Source organism: Vidua chalybeata, chromosome 3 (genome assembly GCF_026979565.1).
Source record: "Vidua chalybeata isolate OUT-0048 chromosome 3, bVidCha1 merged haplotype, whole genome shotgun sequence".
Lineage (NCBI taxonomy): Eukaryota > Metazoa > Chordata > Aves > Passeriformes > Viduidae > Vidua > Vidua chalybeata.
In genome coordinates this window covers 54529073-54552926 of record NC_071532.1, presented here as the reverse complement: position 1 = coordinate 54552926, position 23854 = coordinate 54529073, and the positions used below count along the sequence as shown (strand labels likewise).

Below are 23854 nucleotides of genomic sequence, written 5' to 3'. Positions count from 1 at the left end.
GCTGGACTATACTACACCACAGAGCCTGCAACATGGCAGTTTCAGCCCTTTTCTTGGAGGCAGGACCAAACTGTTGTAGGGTTCATTTGCGCAGCAGCAGTTCACATCTAGTACAGAGTGCCATCTCGGGGAGTGGAGGAGAGTGGCAGAAGTATCTGCTTTGATCAGAAAGGTCCAAACCAGCCTCCCCAGTCATCAGTGAGCCACAATCAAAATTAATTGAGAAGTGAATGAAACACCCTGTCTCTCTCTGCAAGGCTGTAGCATAACTTCATCAGCTCATTGCAGCAGAATGGTGACAGTTTCACAGGCAGATTTACAGTGTGTTTTTAACATCCTCTTATCACATGTGATTCCTGCCCCAGTCCTACATGCAAACTAGCATTTAACTTCCCTCTTTCCCCACCAATCATTAAATACAAATCCTTCTTTTCAGGAAGATCAAAGGAGTAGAGGCTGTTGGCAATGTATCATCTACAAAAATAGTTAGTCTTATAATTAGAAGGTAATACAAAATCTTATTTTCTTTTCATTTGACTAAGTTGTGCCCAATACTTCAATACAGGAAGGTACAAACTCTATCTGTTTAAATGTAAAAATATATACAACTATATTTAACATTTAAATAACTTTAAACACAACTGTTTGCATACTAACAATCTTATGTACATTCTTTCTTAAACAATACCTCTTTAATGTCCTCCTCTTTTGTTAAACAAGTTTTATTTTCCTCCCAAAATACCCAATGCCACTTTAAAATTCTGGAGGCGTAAAAATTAGAGCTATATAGAAAATAGCAAGATGTCTTACAATTGTAGTGTATGGTAGCACATATTTTTCATAAAAACAACACATCATTCAAAAACTGAACCACTGTAAAAGTTCTCGTAAGTCCAACAGGACTGTCTTTAAAGGTTACTTTGGTTAACAGCAAGTCATTCTTAAACAATTAAGGAAAATATATATATATTCTTTCACCACCTCTACAGATGCATTTCCTTGGCTTGTTGTAGCAATCCATATACCTTTACAGATGAGCACTGCAGTTGTTCAGTGCTCCTTATTTGTACTGTGATTTCAAATAAAATAGATTATATATATAAGGTTGGATTGACTTATAATTAAATTAGTCCAACTTCCTAAAATCTCTGAATAAGAGAACTCTCTTCCTAAGACTTCATAGGAACTCTGGATATCAGAGAAAGAACAATAACACTACTACTTCTTCCTCACAAGGTTGATCTCATGCAGTACTTGCAACATCACCACTAAGTTGCACGAAACTGCTGTTTCCCAGCTTATTTTCCCAGTCAGGAGAGTGACAACTTCTGTGAGCTCTTCAAAATCTGACACCCTGCCAGTTGCACCAGCCTCTGAGCATTCAGACAACTGAAGTGCCACTGGACTTCACAGCAATGCAACGCTTTCCTCTGAGTCGTTATGCATTTTCCAGGTCAAGTGTGGCCTCTACCCACTGAAATTTTACTCATTTCCACGGGAATAAATGCCTTCAGTTTTTGGCCATGAAGAGGAACTTGATCTTTCTTCCCTCCTTGCACTATGAAACCCTCTGATCCATCAAAAATTACAAACAAAAAGGCTAAAGTGTGAGATTCTCCAGGAAAAGAATACTGCATTAGTCACTGTGTGTCAGTTAAGCTGCAAAGTAGAGAAATCTGATCGATGAGCAAAGGCACTTGGTAACAGTGCTGGGGACAAGTCAGTGAGTCAACAATTTCAGTCTTGTGAGCCAATTGACCAGCAGCGAGGGCTCTGCCGAGGAGGATTTTGCAGATGATGTAACTGATGATTTTTTAGCACCTTCCTCTTGAAAAGGAATTGTTGCACTGTTGTGGAGGTCTGTATTCATAAAACACCTGCTGCCTCGAATATAATCCGTTCCCCTCACTAACTGCTTGTCAGACACTGGCCTGGAGAGTGGGTGCTGCGTGGAGGGGCTTTCCTCAATGATTGGGGGTATCCTTTCATTGCTGAAGTATCTGCAGAGGATATCTTCACCTGTACAAACAGGAGGGGGAAAATCAATTATTGCTGACTTCAAAACCCTCCATTAATATTTCCTATTTTTATAAAAGTATTCTGGTTACACTTCAAATACCTAGATCTGGGGTTTTGTTCATAAAATACCTGGACATAAGCAGCTATCAATAGATCCACAGATTTTTGCAACTTCAGTGTTTTTTAAGTAGCACAAATAATGAAATAAATCCATACTCAGAGGAGATACCATTTGACTGTTATAGTCCAGATTCATACACACCAAAAATGATGATACAGACTACCTTCATGCAAATCATTATCATAGGTGATATGTAACAAATCTTATTCAAAATGATGAAGAGACCAGAGTTGAATCCATAAACTTCTCAATATAACTCACAAGTAACTTAAAAGCTACTACTATTACTTTGGACAAGAGAAATTAATTTTGCAGGTGAAGATGTAAGCACTTCCATCCCTGGTTTTGACCAGTGATTCATGATGCTTTCTCTGTTTTATCTCTTCCCCAGACACCTGACTAAGGCAGCTGCTCCTAAAGAAATCCTGTTGGACTAGGCAGACCTTTGGTTCTGATCTAATACAGCTTACATACAAGCCTGCACGCTTTTTTAAATGCATTTCAAGCATTAAAAAAAGGCAACACAAAGCCAAAGGTAAAACCAAACAAAAAACCATACACACAAAAACCAGTCCTGCCACCTGGTGATGGCTCTGTTAGTATCCCTCCAGGCTGATGCTTCTTGCTATCAATTTCTACTTTTACATGAAAATAATAGAATCTAGCTTTGATTTTACCTAGAATTAGACATTAGCTTTCATAACTGATTCCAAGAATAACCTAGTCATTCTTATTTCCTACTCTAACAGGACTGAAATAGTCTTTCAGATGCAGAAGAGGGTTGGAAGAGGATAGTGTGGGAAGTAAAAAAAGCTATCCAACTGAACACAAAGTGTTATGAGCTTCTGTCTCTCTTCCATTCAGTGATGCCTGCAGAACATGTTCCTTTCTAACAGCAGTAACAGTAAAAAGCAGCTCCTAAAAGGTCCTACATTTTACATTTTGTGAACAAGCTTGCTTCTTCAACAGCCTCCACAGTGAGCTAAACAAAAAGACTTAGCAAAAAAGCAGTTTCACAATCAATATTAAACACAGTAGAAAGGGAAAGGGCTGTGTGCAAGAGCAAAATGGTAAACCTGTGCTACAAAGTCACAAGTACAGATCTGCCCTAGTCATTCTAGCTAACTTTTTATGCTCACTACAAGTCTAAGGCAGAAGATTTGAGTTCCATCACTGAATAGCCTCAGAAATCTCAGAGTTACCATCTGGCATTTCTGCTAAACCCAACAATGGTCACCTTGCATCAGTTCACCAATATGCAAACTATAATCCTCCATTCCTAATTTAAACACTTTTATGTAGTTCACCCCAAGGAAATTTTGGAGAGGAAGAGAATGAGGGATAAAACCTAAAACCTTGCCTTTTCTCCCTGATCCTCGTGGCCTAGAGAAGGGTTCTGCAGCTCCTATCCAGCTTCCCTCAGCAGGCATTGACAAAGGACGAGGTTTTCCTAGAGACAACACAGAAGGTTATGAGGAGTTACATGAAGTTGAGGAAACCAATTTTTACATTTTTGCTTTTCCCAGTTAAACAAAGGGAGAGATAAGCAATAGGGAGCTCAAACTGCAGAAAAAAAGAATATTTGAAGATACTTCCACTGGTGACATATAAGAAATCACTGTGCTGAAATGAAACAGCCACCCTCTTGCTCATTTGGAGCAGGATTGAACATAATGTTATAACCAAAACACATGTGGAAATGGCTTTCTGTAGAAGCAGACCACAGCTGAATGATATTCATTACAGAAGTAACATCATTTAAGAGAAATTATTTCAGAAGTAAAATTTCACATTCACAAATTGTACAAATGGCGTTAATATCAGCCAAATCTGACAAGCAGATTTCTAAGACAAATCATTTCAGACTGATCAAAGCTCTTATCATAACAGTGATAACAAGAGAGGAATGAACTCACCATAGGACTGTGTTTTTTCTCTCATCTTGGCTGGCAGGATATTTACTTCCATGGGATACCCAGGCAGCTGATCTGAATCAGCAATAGTAAACCTTCGCCTTCGGCTCTCCTGATCCAGAAAAGAATTGGGAGACTCAGCACCCTTGGACCCAGGTAGTGGCTGACTGCGCTTGCTGCCTCCTCCACACACAAAGCTCCCCTTTTCATCTCTGAAAGGACATGTCACCACAGTTAGTGGCTTGAAAGAGTTTAAAGCTACAGACATGAATAGGTTTGAAAGATGCTTCTAGCAGCAAGCCATGCTCATGACAACTGGCATTGTGCTGCAAACAAGCTGGAAGAAGCTCCCAAGAAAGTCAGGTGACAGAGGACTTCATTATATTTAACAAGGAGAAAAGAAAGCTACCCCCTCATGCTAATTCACTCTTAATGAGCCAGTAATTTAACACACTGAGAAATTTAGAGGCTCCACTCCTGCAAAAGATTTTGATAAATGAGACCTTTCTGTCCTGAGGGCAAAGCCCCTGATTCACTGCCTGCTCAAGTACATAGTTGTGACTAGGGAGTGCTACATAAATTTATCCATCTCTGTATATGTAACAGTAACAGCTATTACCTCCATCTGAGGGTCTCTGCCTTTCAGTCATTATAGGAGTACAATACCTGTCACTGAATATTTACCACCTTCTCTCTCCCTCCTTGAAAGTTTCAGTAACAGTGTGTATGTGTGCATATATATATACATATATATATATATATATACACACGGTTTTGATTAAATTCTGCAAGTACTTTTGGAAGAGAAGCTACCCTTCAAGTTAAGATTTGCCTGGAGATTTTTTCCCCTTCCTACATGTTACAATCTTATTGCTTGAAGCAACCATTAGGCAAGTCAGGCATAAAAACACATAGCTGACTGCCTAAGCACACATATACCCCAGTATTCATAACAGTCCCTGGACGGCACATTCCACTCGTCCAGCTCTCCAGCAAGAACAAAGCTCAGTGAATAGGAAGGAGCTATTTATGGAGATGCAGAGACCAAAAATTGCACTCAAGTGTTACACCAGAAATATATGTACATGGAGAGCTCTCCTACACCACCACCATGTGGAGACTGTGCCATGGGGCAGGAAACCAAACACTGCTCTCTGACTCCCAGGGTGGAGCAGAGGAGATTCGTGTCAGAGAGGGAAGAGAACAGGATGATGAGGGGGAGCAAAAAGAACAATCATCACACAAATGCACCATGATTTCAAGAGAAAAGCAAAACATGCAGAGGTCAAAATAAGTGACCAAACAGAAGGCAAAAGAATTGTCCTTTCTCCTCTTCCTGCCTGCCATAGCTTCTCACATTTGCTTTCTTTAAAAGTCAAAGTCAAGACGCCTTTCCCTTTCCACACATCATCCAGGATGAGTTGTACATCTTGTATTGTGACTTCCATCCTTTTCAACAGGGATGGAAGTCTAAAGGCATTTTAAACTCAATATAATTTTGTGTCTCTTTAAAAAAGATAAACAAATTGTGCACAAGGACATCATTCACCAATGTGCTTGATATTTAATGATTTGAAGAAATGACTAAGGCATTCATCTGCTAAATCTATATGCTTGTTATTATGCCAAAAGATTTAAAGATTTAAGGTTTTTTTTTTAATAAGAACTGAGCGTGTGTAACCATAAAAGCAAGGCAAGAGCAGGCCAAGGTGACTCCAACTTTTACTAAAGAGACCCTACCTAAGTGAGCCTCCTCTCAGTCCTGCCCCAAAAACTGCAGTAATACCACCTCTGTCTCTGTATCAGCCCTTACATGACATGTGCAAGTGCCCTCCCACAAGGCCTGCAGCAAAAGGTCACAGTTTCTGTGCTGGGCTACCTATACATAACCTAAAATGTCAGGGAAGGCCAGGAAGCATGCCTGCCTTTCACATCTTGCCTGAAAATGCTTTTTTCCATCACATTCCCAGATCAGCTGGCAGGGTTCTGGCATGAGTCAACATGAACTTGAGAAGAAACAACAGTCAGCCTTACCATACACACCATTCCCCCTCCCACTGTGTATGCAGGTCTGCATTTTTATAGCTTACACCACAGGATTAAAAAGTAAGAGTTGATGTATTGTCTCTCCCTTCCCTTCAGCAGGAACATATTTGTTTTAAACAACTTGCAAGTTTAAAAATTTAATGTGATAGGTGTCATTTAACGTGACATTCTTTTCTATCCCAACTGCCACAACAGTTACTCAACTTGCTAAGAAAGAAAAAATCCAACAGTGAAAAACGTTAGGGACAAAAATTGCTGTGTGCAGTTGGATTTAAACAGTGTCAGAAACATAACTCCACAACAAAACCAGAGATGACATTGGTGTCATGTTCTGGGAACAACTCTGCTCTCTGTGGCACACAATAATCTTCCAGTAGTAAAATCTGTTACAATCCTGGTAGTATACACACTTAAGCATAAGTTCAGGCAATCCAACTCATTTAGGCAGCTGGAGGAAAGTTTGAGATTTGCAGCTTCCTCAAGGTAATCTGCACAGAGCTCTAAGAGCTCAGAAACAAGTGCAGTGAAGGAGGTTTCTGTTGAGTGGCACAGGTTTGTTTGCATACCGAGGAGAATACGGAACAGCTGGTGGAGGGGGTATGTACAGATCCAAAATGGCCGGCTTCTCCTTCTTCAGGGAGGTATCCACGGTGCTTTCTGGAGACTGAGTTGAAGCTGGTGGAGGACTAGTCTGAAACATTAAACAGCTATCAAACATCTGAACATCCATTTATCATTCACAAAAAGATAATTTAATAATCAATAGCACCATTTTCATCCCCAAGTGAATTAATATCTCTGTGATACACAAGCACTTCAAAAACTCTTAAAATCCACATTTTCCTCCACCCACAGTCTTGGCTAGCTTTACAAGCCCTCCCACAGAAGTCCTATCATGGGTAATGCATTGCTCAAGAATATTTTGCTCTTTCCAGTTCTATTTTTCATGTAAATTCCACAGACAAAAAAAGCAACTGAGACAAAACCCCCTCTTCTATATTTAGATGCATTAAAATAATGCAATTTGTTTAATACAGTTATGATTAGCAAGCCTTGTGAAACTGGCATATGCTACCTTTATTCCATACACTCTAGTGACTGGGGCACAGACAGGAATATATTAAATTCACCATAGATTGGATCAATGGATATAAGGGCCAGGGAAGCAAATTAAAAATAGATTTGGCATTGCTCATCTTTGCGCCTCACTTCTATATATTCTCAGCATCTTGCCAGGGTCCTGCCTGCCTATAGGAGAGAAAAGGTTTCAAAGACCTTTCCTCTGGGCACAGCCACTGCTGGGCACAGCCTATAAGCCAGCCCACCTCAGCTCCTCACACTGGTAGTACATGTCAGGCACAATGCCACAAAAACAGGACATATGCATTGGTGAAAGGAAGGATGAACAACTAGTCAAGTATATATCTTCTACCCATTTTGAGAGAAATCTGCCTTCATGGAGACTTGTGATAGCCACCAGCATTTCACAGGTTTAAATTATCCCCACAGCTGTAGGGAGCCCTGTATCACAACAGGAGGAGGAGGGGGAACTCTCCCTGGTTTTATTAATTTCAGATAATTAGTTTAAATTCAGTTAGGTTATTTGCTCCTGCAAGCATTAAGCCCTAAACTTCCTAATGCAACATGTTATTCCTCAACATGATTATCTAAGAATTACTAACATAACTTTCTCTGTCTGCTCAGTATCCAATCTGTGAATTGCCCAACAACCAAATCTTATTTAAACAAGTAGCTTAAATAATTTTTTTGAAAAAAACACTTTTTCCCCCTTCACTAGACTAAAAAGAGGACAAATATATGGAATAGTCTTAAGCTATTTTAGCAAAAATATATTACTGTGATAAACAGAGAAAGCATTTATTTATTGCTCCATGCTAATGAATTCCATACATATCAGCAGTTTTGCCTCAAATAAGTTCTCCCCGTGGCACACAGACTGATTAAAACATTCAGCACACCTAGTCCCTTTGTGTACCAAGAGGACATTATCTGGTAGCAAGAAGACAAAAAAAAAAAATAACATTTCACCTAACCTGCCTTGACTTTGAGTACTTTGGGGCATTTCTGGGACTTCTCTTTTTTCTAGCTGCTACCAAGACATTCCCATCCTGAGATGAGAGTGGAGCTGGCAGGCTCTCACCTGCACCAAGGGTGGTTTCCAGCGCAGGTTCTTCAGTGGAGCAGGAGTGAAATGAAAAGAGCCAGTAGGACGTTTCTTAAGCAGCAGCCTAACTCCAGCAGGATTCTCTCGCAATTTTGCCACCAGATTTTTTAGTTGCCATCCAACCTGGAAGAGCATAAAGACATCTTTTATTCAGCATTTCTTTTTTGAAAGCAAACAAACAAGAAAAACCCAAATCCCCCAAGTTAGACTGTTTGTTTTGACATGAACCTAGAAGAGATAAGGGATCCAAAAAACCCATCTTAAGAATTAAAAAAAAATTGGAAAGCTCTTTTTTTTGCAAGGTTCTTCATTTTCTTTCCAAGTTCTCTACTTAAGATGTAAACTAAATACTGAGATATGAAGCAGTGCTCTTTATACCTCAGTTCCAGTCCTAGAAGGACACATGGATGTGCTCAAATTGACTAACACAGGGATTCACATTGAATTACTTTTGTCATGTTTCTTTCTCACATTAAAAGGCATTGCCTAATGTATTAAGCAAAAATGCAATCATTACATACAGATTCCCAGATGCAAATGATTGGACAATCATTTGCAAATTACTGGGGGGCATTTTAAAGCTCTTGTGTGCATTTCAGTGGATTGTAACGAGACATTTTAAAACAGGTCTTTAAATGCAACATCAACTATTTTAATATGATGCATAAAGCATTTAGACATGAAATATTGTATATTTATCAAAATATTGCAAAGAATAAAATTTGTCTTAAAAATAAAATGTTAAAAAGCCTCAAACATCAGAACTGCCTCCTGACGCCATCCATTCAGCCCCTGTGGTGCAGAGCAAGCATAAGGGAAGTTACTCACCACAGTTTGCCGATTAACTTGGATCACTTCATCACCAGCGTGAATCTTCTGGGAGCGATCAGCAGGGGACTACAAAGAGGAAAACAAGAGTCATGTGTTGCATCAGGTCTCTCTGCCTCCCATAACAACCCCCACCAATCTAAGTCAAAGGTTGGATCAGTAATGCTCTTCATTATACATAATTTTCACATCTACTGATGACTTGAGAAATGTAAATGAATTAATCAAATTAATTATTTTTATGCTGGGGGAACTAAACAGGAAGAGAGAAGTCATAGCCACCATCTGTTTCAGGTCAAATTGGACTTAAGTCATGGGACAGTCTCCACTCTACTTTTCCGTCCAGTTTGTACTATAGTTTTAGACACTAATGGAAGAGGACTGACAAGGATTTCTGCCCTAACACAGCAACCATCTTAAACAACTTTTAAACAAAGATGTATTTATTTTAAAAAATACATTAAGACTTTGAATGTACAGAACAAAGGAGCAAAACCCCTCCAATCCACAAGACAGATCCTTTGCACATTACCTTTTTGCTTTCCAATGTAAATAAAAGCTTCTGACTTGAATGTGAAACTGCCTGCCTGAATCACCAAAGCAGTAGATAAAAATAATTGCATAGACAGGTATCTTTCAAATACCTATCAAATAATAATACACTTTAAAATACAATTTTCTTGGAACAAAACCTAAGCTCTGAGGAGCCGTTAGCAAGAAACAGATAAGTATATCAATATTTAGATTTATCAACAGCTGGTGCAATGCACCAGTCTTTGCTGCAGTTATTAAAAACACTCTCGCTGCTATAACACACCAACTCCTACCAGCCTTGACAACACTCAAAACACACAGACATGCTACCTTGGTACATGCCACACCCCGGTCACAGGACAGCAACTCCTCCCATTCCCTCCACCCCATGAGTAACCACCAGGCAGCAGGCCAGCTCTTCCTAGTGACTCCAGGACTAAGCACTGGGATTAAGGATTCCCTTCTCTACCTCATCACACCTTTAAACCTGAACTAACTTTGTTATGAGAAATAACTGTAAGAATAAACAGTGCAACAAAGGAAGAAAGCATGGGGAATTTGTAGGAGGCTTCAACTATCATGAGTAACCCCGTTTCTTCATTGTCTTCTTGCTTCCTCTGAGAGGAAATGCCTCTCTGGAAAGCGGCATATATAGGAATCAACCAAGATCATGAAAAAATGCTGGGCCAGAGTCAAGTTTGTGAAAAACAAAGCTTATTTCAAGTTGTCCTTTGGGTGACCAACAGCTCATCTGAGGGAGGGTGGGGGACCCTTTCACAGAGAACTCCTGCAGCAAGTGAGAGGTCACAGCACTGGGATCACATCATAAGAGCAGAGGAAAGAGCAAAGTTTTGCTCTAGGCAATCACAACATGCAAAGTCTCACGTAGGATGGCATAACCCAGGGATCCTCTTGGCTGACTCATACCAAATGGACTTCCCCAGTTCTTCCATTGTTCAGTACTGCCAATTCAGGGGTGCAATTCCATTGCATTCCCATACACCAGCTCCTGGGGATAGCTACTAAAATGCCATTCCAAATCTGGCAAGAAAATTGAGCTAAGATCCAGCCTGGGTCATCTAAATGATACCACACCTCCATAAAGCCATCAGTTGTTTGCAGATCTCTCAGTCACTTGTCAGGTTCTGTTGCTCCAAAGGAAGGAGTTTCCCCAAAGGAAGAACCAGTGTTGATAACAATAAGCAGACACTTAGGTCAACACTCAAAGCTACAGAAGGAATACAGACCTAAAGAAGATCTATCTACATGCAGAAGCAGCTTATCAGCAGTCAACACTACTTTCTTTTGCATTTATTAGATGTTAAAATCGCTGCAGAAGTGGACGTGGTCTCTGTGGCAGATCCTATACAGAGGTATGCCAGGACAACAATATCAAAGCTATAGAAGCTATAGAAGTTTACACTCTGAACTGCAAGCACAGATTTCCACACTCTCCTGCCTGGTCCGTGGACCTGGCAGGGGAACAATTAGAACCACTGGTTCTTTTCTACTCACAAAAAAAAAAAAAAAAAAAAAAAAGCATTGCTGCAAAAGCCAAGTTTCTCTGCTCTTTTTTTTCTTTCAGTCACTGCTCCTGGACAGTAGTAGCCTGTTTGAGAATACCACAGCATCACCTGCCAGCCTCAACTGCTGGCTAGAGGTCCACTCCTTCAAGGGCTTTAATAAATCCTCAGCTGCAAAGGACTCTGTGTACAAATAAAACAAGGAACCACCTGCAGTAAAAAACTAGTTGCCTCTCTTGCCAACTACTTCCTTCCAGCTGACCACTCTTAAAGTCTTACTTGTTCATAGTCTTTTTAACTCTGCAAAGTAATTTTGTCACGGGACAGCTCATTGATTTCATTACTCATTACTGAATCTAGCACACTACCACCTAAATGCTCCCATTTGGGGATATTGCTTTTGCTAGTGGAGAGCAAATACATCCAAGACTTGGTTGAGCAAGATACCATAATAGCTCAGAACAGCAGATACAGTAACTTATTAAAGTAATTACTTTAATGCCAAGCATTTGAACTAATTTGTGTACTTGCAGAAACTGGTTTAATCAGACTATCAGTGAAATACACAGGCACAAAATATTTACCAACTGTGGATAAACAAATGATGGATTACACAGTATTTAAAGCAATAATCCCATGCAAGTCATGTCTAAAACAACATAAAGTAGAAAGTTAAACTAACTCAATCAAAGGTGCTGTCTGAGATAATCTATATTTACTTCACTTACGTTTTCTGTAGTTCCAGTAATTACATGCAATCCATCATAAGTTGATTTGATGTACATTCCCTAAATATAAGGAAAAAATGAAAAACAAGTTTAAAGGCAAAACAAACCACATAACTTATCTGATTAAAACACTGTTGGCAACAGACTCAAAACATTATTAAAACCAGTTAACAATTTGTATATTCTCCCTAAAAAAGTGTGTAGTCAAATATTACAACAGTCTACAACAGATCACTTTTAGTGTCATTCATTATAATATTTACAATTACTTAAAACACCTAGTGTATGGAATAAGACTTAGAAACACTCTCTGTTTGGTAATACCAAACACTGCTGATTTTGCTGCCTTGCCAGTCTTTGGTCTTGAACAAAACTTTATTTCCTTACTATCCAGCCTGTTTAGAGAATTACAGGTTTTACTAGGTGGCCACCAGTTCTCTCCAAAGAGAGCAGACCCACACAGGTGGGCTACAAGTATTGCTGACATGTTCTTTTACAGCTTCTCTTGGTAAGTCAGTACACAGACAGCCTCATAACCACAATGCTTACATAAGCACTAAAGTTCCAGCAGAGTATTTGTGGCTCTGTATGCTAATGCTGAGTGTGAACACAAGGGCAAACTTGATGAAATGGGTGTTGACTATAAGAGCACCAATTTAAAAATCATGAACAAGCTATTAACTAATAATTACATAGATTTCCCACAAGAGGTGACCAGCACATTGATTTCATCATTTATGAACAAATACATAGCTAGTTTTCCTTTCTACATCTGCTGTTAGAAACACTCACACTGAGAAGTACAGAACTGGATGTTACTAAGGAGCTGAAAGCAGCTGAGCTGCCTGAAGTTACCACACTTACTTGAAAAATAGGTGGAAAATGAGATGATCTTTTTGACCCTTCCTCTCCAGCCAATTCCCTGCCTGTTTTCCTGTCAGTATCCAATTGGGTGCACCCACCTCCTTGTTTCTTATTTAGGCCAAGCTAGACTGACTCTGCTTCAATGTAGCTTGTATTTTAACAAAGAGGTTCCCATAATTTCAAAAATGCATGACTGATTCAGTCAAATCCACTGGTCTAGGTAAAACTATATAGCACAGTAAGACTGGGCAGCTTTCTCTAAAAATGTTCATTTCTCCTGCCCTCAGGGCTAGGAGTGAATACAAATGCATGTAACAATTGAAATTCCCTCCAACTCATTCTAACACATCTGTTCCCTAGACAGAAAATCCACCAAGATTTCAAATTAAGTTTCTCATAATTCAGCTAAGCAGAATCCATTGAATTAACAAGAGTCAGTAAGAAGACATGACTACCAAACAGCTAAAAAATTCTCATTTTCCTGCTAATAGCAAACCTCCAAAATTCTCCCATTCATCCCTATCTTGCTATAAACACACACAAAAAATCATCTTTCAAAACACAAACATTTCATTTTTCATTGCCTTCTCCCTCTCCCAGCCCCCCTAGAAAAAGTGGTTATGGTAACCTGAAAAAATAAAACTACTAGCTTCACAAGCATTTGTAAATTCTCCACCAATATTCTGGTTAACACACCTTCAAACAATCAGAATAATAACCTAATATTAGTATAATAATAATCTTCAACAATTTAGAATCAGAAATTATATTTGGGATCAAGCCTATTAATGTGCATATCTGTCCCTGGCAGCCACTCCAGCACACCACCTGACCTTTAGGGTTCCTTCTCGTGCCTCTTTCTTTTCCCCACAGGTTACTATCGGTTTAGAAATACCTTATTATAAATACGCACTTGCATTGGCTCACAGGGCTACCTATTATACTGGGAACATCAGGACACTCCAGAATTGCTGCTTACCAGGCCTTCCCCAGGTTTAATGTTGGTTAAATGGACTTCCTCCAGACATGCACACTGGCTCATCAGTGGGTCTGTAGTTGATCGGATGGCTTTATCACAAATGCCATTTAAAGTCTTGGCCTGCAATGAGAACATACAAAAAACAGTTAGGAAAATTCTCTCCTAGCTTCTTCCTCTTTCAGTTTTCAAAATATGCAAAGGAAATTAATTCTAAAATCACTGAAATAGAAGAATCATTTGTACAGGTCTATGCTACAGCATGTTTACATCCTTATTGTAACACAGAAACAACCTGTTTCCATTAGTGCTACCTTACCATCACTAACAGATGCTGACACAGCCTCTGACTGAAAAAATAAACACACAAAACATAACAAAAAAAATGGGCTTGGGGTTTGCTTGCTTTAACCAAAATAGAAGTCATTAAAATATTGAAACATTTTGATGATTCCTTGTGGGAACAACTGACAGTTTTTCATGCTGTTCTGTACTTCTGCTATAAGAATACAACTGGCCATGTGTCACAAAAAGTGATGTGCTGGCCATTGACATGTCTGCACAAAACTTACAGTATAAGGTAGGACTATCCAGCACTTAAGTGCTTCTGCAGTTATTCTCTCCATTGTGCCTCTGAACTGACCTCTTCTGGAATGCCTTCACAGGCAAGGTTCATATTTCCTTTTGACCAAAACATAACTGATCCTAAGCCAACATTATAAATAAAGGCTAATTCTGACCTTGGCATGTGTGTCAGTAAAGTCAGAGGCAGAATAGCTATGCCTTGCAGAACATGTAACTATCAGAATGTCTAATTAAATGTCAAAAAAGAAGAAAAAAAAAGTCAAAAAATCTGTGCCCTCTCTACACTCACAAATTTCATTATGTCCCACTGTGTTTTCTGCTTTGACATCAACTGAAGCAAGGCTGACACTCAAAGCAGGTTACAAAATCTTAAAGGAGAGAAGATTAGTACACAGTACAGTAGTTAGCTATAAACAGTTTGGGAACTTGCAAGGTAAGTCACCTTTCACAAGGGGCTTGAATCCTTCAGTCAAAGTAGACACACAACTACAGAATGGGGGGGGGGGAGCTATGTCATAGGAAGACATTGGTTTGGATTACAATGGTCCCTGGAAACAATAGCTCCAACATTTTCTGTTTCATTTTACGTCAGATTTCTAGAGCAGCAATAAAATAAATCAAAACAATGTTTAAGTGTGAATGTGAGGAACTGCTCAAACAAGGGAATTACAAACAACAATACTTACTTCCAGTGTGGGTGTGCACAAATGGAAAAAGAAAGATGCAGAGAACTCCCTTTTACATGATCTCGTTATTTATGAACATAATTATTTTTAGTTATTGTGCTACTAAATTCCTAAGCATCTATGAGCTACCGGAAGGCCTTATCAAAGAGCACAGCCTGGTTCATGTCAAAAGCAGGAAGCGATGATTAACTGTTACAAAATATAAAAAGCATTCCATAACACTCTGCATTTGGTCACAAGGCTGCTTCAAACAACCCTAGAAACTCAAGCTCAAGTACAGAGCCAGAGGTTCATTTCTGTGGCAGGGCAGTTCTTTTACACGAAGAAGCATAATAAGGCAGAGCGTCTGCTTATTAAGGCTCTAAATGCACTTCACAGGCATAATTGATTTATTTAGCCTGTGATCATTTTACAGGACTAGTCCTCCCTTGAAAATTTGAGGTTAAACTCTCTTGGAAATATAGCTGTGTAATGAAACTTTAAGGAATACTTGACTACATGCTACACACTATCATCTGCTGAAATTCAATTATTCCGCTACAGGAAAGAACATTTACAAAACAAGTCATAGCAATGTTTACTTGCATTATATGCTTGAACATTTGGGACTGAAAAGCTGTTGTCAATACAACCAGCATAGAAACAACAGAAATGAATGTGAATGGAGATAGCTGAGTTTCAACAGAAATGTAAACTTACCACAGTCTGGACTTTATCTTCCATGTCAGCCACAGTGCAATCCTAAAAATAAAACAAGAACAAAACCCCTATATTAACCAATAAACATGGAAACAAATAATCTCTGAAAACTCTGCAAAACTTCCATTTTAACTTCAAATAGAAATAGAGTTATTCATGCTGCAGGGATTAGTCAGATTAGTTTCACCCAGTAGGACTCAAAAGGACTATTAAGCAACTATTTTCTGGCCCTGATAGAAAGCAATAATAAACCTTGAAAACTAAGAGAATGTGGGATTCAATTACAGCAGCTGACTTTTCCAGAAAAGCAGAACCTTGCACAATTAAATCAGATTCTCAGAAGGCCAGACAGATGTGCCTGCCTTACATCCCCACTCAGGTACTCCTCTGCCCTAGGCATCAAAACAGATCTAAACATACTGTTAAAAATAGAAGGGAAAGCGATTTTCTAAAAAATATGTTATCAATGACATTCCTGAAGGGCAGAGGACTGCACACAAGGCATTATTTACATAGTCCAGGTATAAAAGTCTTAGAACTGAAAAAAGTTCAAGTAAAAATCTACAGAAGTCATCACTGTTTTCTGCAAGAAGTGATGAACTGGAGAATTATATTATTCTCAGATTAAAAAGTTAAAACAGTACATAAATAATAAAATAAGATTTACAGTATCTACAAGGAGAAAATCCCTAAGCATTTTAATAAGCTTAAGAAGGAGCCATGTTGGAGAAGTTTGTGGAGGACTTTCCCCTGCTTTTCTCTGCTAAATACATGTGCACAAATCAATTTCAAATGTCATCCATCATCATGCAGCCAAAATGCTCAAAATTGCAAAGTTCTTCTGCTCCCACTATTTCTTCTGTTTATTATTTCAGCCCTAAAGTTTGACATGGAACTTTAAGTGGAGTAAAATTCTGTCCTTGAGTCTATATAGCTGTCATCAAAGGCAATTAGAATCTTCTTGCATTCCCACCTTGCTTTATTATGATATGCTTTTATGCATCATTTATGATTATGTAGCACAGCATTGGTTCCACGAGAGCCACTCTGGCCTCTTCCTCACCATTAGAACTGACAACATGTTTCTATAGTCTGCACCTTAATAAGAAATACTTTTCAAGTCTAAAAACCCTCCTAAAGATATTTAAATCTGCATCTCTTTTCCACATCAGCAGACCCCTTCAGACTATTCTAGCATATGTGCCCTGTCCCAGGACAAAACCGTGTTGCTTGGTTCTTCCCCCATTAATGCTTTTCTCATATGCACCAACCCCATCTTTTATTATAGCTCATATCAAATTGGCAGAGAAGTAGTCTGACATTTTTTAAAAGGCCAGGGTTGTTATCCACAACTTCCTTTCCCCTGCCATCAAAGGCTCACCTAACAGAAAGATAAGACACCCTTGTCAGCAGCTTTATTAATACATTCAGCAATCTCCTATCTCAGTTCCTGTAGCACTCTTGGGTGAACACCATCTGCTGCTAGAAACACGAACTGTTCCACTGCACAATCTGCACATCTGTAGCTGTAAATCATTGAGTTTGTGCAATTGCACACGGAGCACCCCAGCAAGGAGGGCACTGAGCAGCAGGCATGCACACCTTGGGGTACCCAGACACCATGCTTTTACAATGACACAACTTTGGCTGGCATCACAGCTTGACAACTCAGGATGTTTCTGTCCTTTGATATCTCTTCAGCATAGGGATGGAATCACCAATGTCACAGGGCATGGTCCTCCAGAGTTCAAACATTATATGGGCACAGAATAATGGGTATGAGCAAGTTTGGCAGTCACTGAAGTGTGCACACAGTGCTTCACAGCCACAGCAGTGCTACGCTTTCAGAACAGGCAGCATTATTCAGAGAGTGAAATTATGTCAACTGCCAAGATTACCACGGCTGCTATATGTCCTTTTAGCTATTATCTATACAAGCACTCATCATACAGCTGGTAAATTAAAGTTTTGAAAAATATTCTGGTCTTGCAGTAGTGGCAGAAGCAGTCTGGCTAGTGGGATCTGTATCATAAAGGCAGTAGCTCCTTCCATTACATGCAGCATTTCCCATTTGATGGCTAAAACATCCTGCATGAGACAAGATCTATGGAGTCTGCAAACATAGGTATAAAAACCAATAGAGCCATATTTTTGTTTATAGTTAGGACTGATAACTGTTTTTCAACATGCTGCTTGGAATGTGAAAACCTTCAAATGCAGATCTGTTGTAGGTTGGGTTGATTTAGTCAGGGATTTTATTAATGTTAGTAAGGTTGGCTCCATGTACTCCCCTATTTTTTCCATCACAGTGGTTTGCTCCAAGTTGTTTACCCAGAAAGTTCCTGCCACTCAGACCTGTCAATCTTCTCATCTCTCCCAGTTTTCTCCTTATTTGGTTCTGTCAGTCAGGGGTTGTCATGCCTTGTCGGAGTGTCAATCTTGTAACCACTCCCAGCTTCTTCATGAAAGTTCTGCATCAATCACTCCACCTTAGCACTTCTATTTGTCCCAGGACACTGTACCCACCTCTGTTATGTTACCATTGGTTATTATAATCCATGTCACTCCCCTATCGTTTGAACCCATTGGGCGAGGCAGGTTTCCACCCCTGTCTGCCCACCCCCTACTTAATCTGCTGCACCCCTTTGGTCTTCGGCATTTGCATTGCATTGCGCTGAGAGCAATTTGTTCCGACCACACATGGGGGAATACAAGTTCTTAGGGCTCGCAAGCAAAGTGTCCTTCTCTCATCCCTCCGTCTCCTCTAAGCGTGTGAAGCCACCACAGCTGCGTTACCCACGCCGCAGCACTCAGCATTACCAGGGAGGCAGACGCCATAACCCTGGAGTACCCGCACACATGGAGCTGCCACCCGGCCTCTCACAGGCAGTGCTAGCCAGCGCTTCTCGACTGCTTGAGGTCGTGGCAGGAAGCCGCCACACAGATGAATTATTTCAAAGACTAACTCTCTTTCCAGTAAAGCTCAAGAAAATAAGAGTAACCTTTAAGCTGCAGTCCCTTAAGATACAGCCAGCAATACCAAAACTGATAATTAAATTGAAGGGCAGGGAGAACAATAAAAAGACCCCACAACTCAAACACAGACAACTGAAAATGACCTTAATGGATGTTAAAAATTAAACGTGAGATCTCATTCCCAGAACTGCCTTTCATTAGCACTCAGCACAAAGTAAGCACATTACTTCCCCAACACCTCCTTTCCTTCCCTTTTGGAAAGCAAAGAGGAAAAGAAATCAGCTGACCTTTTGAACAGTAGTAGTGAGGTCCAAGCAGAGCTGAATGATTCTGTTCTTCATTGATGAAAAGTCAGCAATACCTGTAAATGGGGTCCTACAACAAGAGAAAATTCCCCTTAGATTGGAGGGACTAGCCTTCTCCCATCCTACCTTACCAGCAAGGAAGAGCATATGAGAGTAAGTGCTGCAACTCTGACATTGACATAGGTGTGAGGATAGTTTTACAATGTAAATATTCCTGACTGCATAGTCCTGCTCCACTCTTGCACCAAAATTTTCTAGCCCTGTCCTTGGATTTACCAGATTTACCTCCAACTTTCTGACCAGACAAAGTAAAAATGATTCTCTAAAAGAAGAAAAATAGATTTCACGTTTTACACACAGAGGTGTAGTGAGTCTTAGAGAAGAATCATTACAGGTAGGGCAGCTTTAGGACCTGAAGAGTCCTACCTCTGACCTTTCAGACAGCTGCAAAATCTAGAAGAGGGGTTGAGGAATAACCACGGCAGGTCTGGAAATGGACAAGCCAGCAATTTTGATGACTCTTGAGTTATAGAAAAAAAAAATAGGGTGAGCTCCAGCAACAGAGAGAGAGGAGAAGACCAGGTGAGAGGCACAAAGTATTAACATCACTGCCTGGACACAGATCAAGTCCTTACTTGAGAGCAGGATAAAGGATAAAAGTGCACCTTGCTGCCAGTCCCTGTGCAGTTATTCTCCTAACTCTCCTTCTTAGGCAAGCTAGCAAGGGCTTTGAGAATTTATGTTCATCTCTTATCATAGACTGCACCCCTGGCAAGACCTGACCTGCTGCAGCTGTAACAAAATAACTCTGGCTCTTTCCAGGCAAACAAAAAAAAACAAAAAAAAAAAAAAAAAAAAACCAAAAAAAAAAAAAAAAAAAAAAAAAAAAAAAAAGAGAAAACAAAAACAGCAGAAGGATAATCCCTCCCACTGCTCAGTTTTCAAATCACATAGCTAAGGCCATGATTTCAGCAGAACATGAGAAAAATCTTTCAGGAAGGGATCTGCCAATGACAAGTAATTTAGAAGCTGGGAAAACCATGTGTATGACCTAAAAGGGAACACTCATACTTCTATAAATACCAGTTTGAGTGCAACGGTAACAGTTTTATTGCTTTTAGCAAAAGTGGAAGTGCAAGAATAGATACCCTTGGTTAAATTTATCCACTAGAGGTCTTCTAGCAACGCCTAAAAAAGGGGTTAGTGACATCAAGATCTTTACACCCAAGCATCTAGGAAAGACCCTACAAAGAGAAGTAATTCCTTAGAGCAGCAAATTAAAATATAACCATTTAATTCTTACCTGTCCAACCATGCAAGCAAGGCTTTAGCAGCACCAATAAGCTCTACGACTGAAGTAAGGAATTCATTGGGGGGCTTGCGAGAGGTGTTTCCATCATAATTTGAGCTTTTCCTACGGCTGCTGATGTAGTTTTGCAAATTGTTGGATGACCCTCGCAGCTTGAGAACCAGGTTCTTCATATTGTCTGTTTCAAGGCCATAGTTCTGCAAGGAACATTATTAAGCTTGATAAATATCCTTGTTGAGTTCTCCTACTTATTATAAAAAAAAGTTAAAAGCTCACATGGGATGAAAAGTCTTGACAATTTGCACAACTTTCTCTCTTGCTTTTTGGCAAAAATGCCTCAAAGGTGTGTTCTACACTATAGCCAGTAAAGAATACTTTTGTGAGTGCCAAACCTCAGTTTCTGTCATTAATGAGATTTAAGGACACTTTTTAATCAGAATGAAGTCCCAATGTCCTAACAGATATCATTTACTTGTTAATAACTGGATTGTTTTTCTTAAAGAAGAGCAAGCATTTTGTTTTTCTTAAAATATTTTCTATTCTGTGGTAAATAAACACTGAAGTAACATTTTATTCACAACTAAAGATAAGTAAAATCTGGTAAGCGATTAAAACATCAACAGGAAGCAAATGCAATTTTGCAATCAAAAGCTTAAATAAATATTTGGGTCACCAGTTTTCAGTAACTGTGCTCCTTGACTACAACAGTGCAATTATTTGCAAGTTTGAGGACAGCGTTAACATCATACATGGTAATTAAACCCATTTTTAGATATCAAATTTTTCATTCATTTACAAAACCTAAAAAGATATTTGAGAGTCTTTCCTATAACTTCAACTTTATAAATTCAAATTCCTAATTTTATTGAGAAAAAAAAACAAAAAAAACCCACAAAACAACAACAAAAATCACTCTCACCAGAACAAAACTAACATACAAAAGTATACAAGAGTCCTGCCATTCACTTTTCTTTTGCTGTTGCAGATTCTTGCAACTAATCTCCAAGTTCCCTAGTCAGTCAGATATACTCTCTACTCCTTCTGTTTTCCTATTTCAAAAAAGCAACTAAGGCAAATTTTAATTCCATTTAATTCCTAGTTTCCAGGAGGTCCTATACCTCCACTCAGAATCACTATCCAGGCCAAAGGGAAGCTTCAGAGGTCTCAGACCAACCTCCTGCTCAGAACAGGCTCAGCTGTAAACTCAGACCAGCTTATTCAGGATTTTATCTTGTCAGGTCTTGAAAACCTCCAAGGACAGAATGTACAATCTCTCTGGGCAGCCTGATACACCTGGTCTGACTTGTCCTCAGAGTAAGAAAATGTGTCCTTATATCCAGCCTGAACCTCTTGTTTCAACTTCTGCCATGCACAGCCCAACTCTGTCATCCTGACAACTGCTCCCCACTGTGGTGGGTGCTGGGGATCCAGCTCCAGATCCAGCTGAGGCTGTTGGGCCTCTCTGGAGTCATCTCCTTCCCAGGCTGAAGAAGTCCCAGTCCCTTAGCCTCTCCTCAAGGGCAAGTACTCCAGCCCTGACCAAGCTGAGAGCCCTTCAATGAGCTTGCTCTGGTTTCCCTGTACCTTTGCTGTACTTAGGGGCAGAGAGCAAATTTAGACTAAGGGGTGATAACTAAAGGGTGATAAACACTTCCCTCCCTCTCCCATTAATGCAGACCAGGATGCTGCTAGGGCACAGTACTAGCTTGTAGCTCCATTCACTCTAGACTGAAGCATCTGTAAAGCAGGCTGGAATATTTCAGATTAAGTCATTTACAAAATGTAAGAATCTTTGACCCAAAGAAACACATGTTTCTCCAATGTATGGAGAGGTGTCAGCTACACAGGTACCTTTAAAATACTACTACCTCCTATGGATAAGATCCCAGTGGGTATAAGTTACACAAGTGCGTCCCTCCTCCACCTCAGGGCTCTTGGCAAGGAAATATCCTTAAAGTGCAGCCAGGAGTAAGGGTTGAAAGGATATGTCCAATTTTAAAAAATGCCACTGTTGCAACAGCAAAGGATATCCTTAAATTTTCCAGGATTATAGAAAGGGAAAGATCTGGATTACTAAACAACTTAAAAGTACTTGCACATTGTGATGTGTGAACTTAACAACCTTTTAATTTTAACAAAAAAAAAAAAAAAAAAAAAAAAAAAACAAAAAAAAAAAACCAAACCAAACAAAAAAAACCCCACAACTCAGCACCTCAAGAGCATTATTTAGATGCATTTCTTGCAGTTAGTTTTATCCTCCTCTTAGAAGATTGAATATTAGTCTATTGTTGAGGGAATACTTTTTCACAAACAGGTTCAGATTTGGGGCAGGTTCCTATGACCACAAGAAAGTAGCCACATATCAGAAACCTTCCCCTTTAAGAGGGGAACTAGAGGATGCTGATCCCCTGCTTTCATAAAGAGACAGAAAACAGAAAATACTTTTTATGTGCAGAGGTACAACCTAATCACTCTGATCAGAACTTGAGAGTTTTCATGTAATTAAGTATCTCCAGATCTTTCCGTCATTCAGATGCAGAAACTCTGCCAACCACCTGTGGGTACTTAAGATGAGAGGTGGCACCAGCATATAAGAGGACAGGTAATATTTTGGGCTTGGCTTTAGAACATTCACATACCCCTTATCACACCTCTTTCACCTTATTTATACCATGGGTGCATCTGGTGTGACTCTTCCAGTTCAGGTAGTTTTTAAATTATTCCGTCAAGTGGTTCTCATTTTTGGGGGTGACTTCAGCACACAGGTGCTGCCTCTAGGGATGCAGGGGTTCCAGCTCATAACTGCAACTGGTGTCCCCAACAGACTCTCAAGAGCACATCACAGCCAAGCTCTGAGTCACTGCTCTAAGCTCCCTCTTACAGTTTCCTCCAAAGGCTCTACAGAGTGCACCTCCACTGCTAAACCAGCAGTTTGTGCTCCAGGAAAGGTCCTGACCAAGCAAAACAAAGGGTATGCAGCTCCTGAGTACCAGGCCACCAAATTGGACAACTGCAACCCTCGTGGATGAACTACCCCAGAAATAGGAGTCATCCCAACCCAAGTCCCCTCACTGTCTGCTCTAACACACAGAAAGCATTTTGCCCCTTCCCCATATATAGCAATGCTTTTATCCAAGTTGAAACTCTCCTGACCAGCTCTCACATCACCAACTATTCTTTCTCCTTCACTTGCAATGTCCAGTCTGTTGGGAGGGTTGGCTTGGGGATCTAAACAATACAAAGAAATCTAATCCCTTGGTTTAGCTCCCTGAAGTAGTTCACTTCAGGGTCAGGTGAGTGCAAGCACAAAGGATCACTAATCAGAGGACAGGAGGGGGTGGAGACAGCAGCTGACTTGGATTAATTTAACTGGTCATAGAACTGTAGCCTCAATCCACGACAGATAGGAATGCTGATATTGTGGCAGCACACCAAACAACCTTCACAGTGACACACAGTTGAAGTGCAAAGCTTAGCAGGCTTTTCTTGAAATATTTCCACAGGACTAAGGCTACAAGAGTTAACAAATTATTACTTAAGCAACCGAAAGGTTTTAG

General features: G+C 39.8%; 1 protein-coding gene across 1 annotated transcript in view; it reads right to left on the bottom strand.

The window, feature by feature from the left end:
* Nucleotides 1-585: 585 nt before the first annotated feature.
* CNKSR3 (CNKSR family member 3) overlaps nucleotides 586-23854 on the bottom strand; it is a 54616-nt gene continuing 31347 nt past the window's right edge. The window contains exons 3-13 of the mRNA XM_053938899.1: nucleotides 20292-20494; nucleotides 18971-19058; nucleotides 15708-15749; nucleotides 13741-13860; nucleotides 11898-11957; nucleotides 9113-9181; nucleotides 8261-8407; nucleotides 6666-6790; nucleotides 4057-4265; nucleotides 3501-3590; nucleotides 586-2019 (exon numbers count right to left, since the gene is read on the bottom strand). Of these exons, the coding sequence (XP_053794874.1) occupies nucleotides 1721-2019; nucleotides 3501-3590; nucleotides 4057-4265; nucleotides 6666-6790; nucleotides 8261-8407; nucleotides 9113-9181; nucleotides 11898-11957; nucleotides 13741-13860; nucleotides 15708-15749; nucleotides 18971-19058; nucleotides 20292-20494 (1452 nt within the window). The 3' untranslated portion in view covers nucleotides 586-1720. The remainder of the gene's footprint in view (nucleotides 2020-3500; nucleotides 3591-4056; nucleotides 4266-6665; nucleotides 6791-8260; nucleotides 8408-9112; nucleotides 9182-11897; nucleotides 11958-13740; nucleotides 13861-15707; nucleotides 15750-18970; nucleotides 19059-20291; nucleotides 20495-23854) is intronic.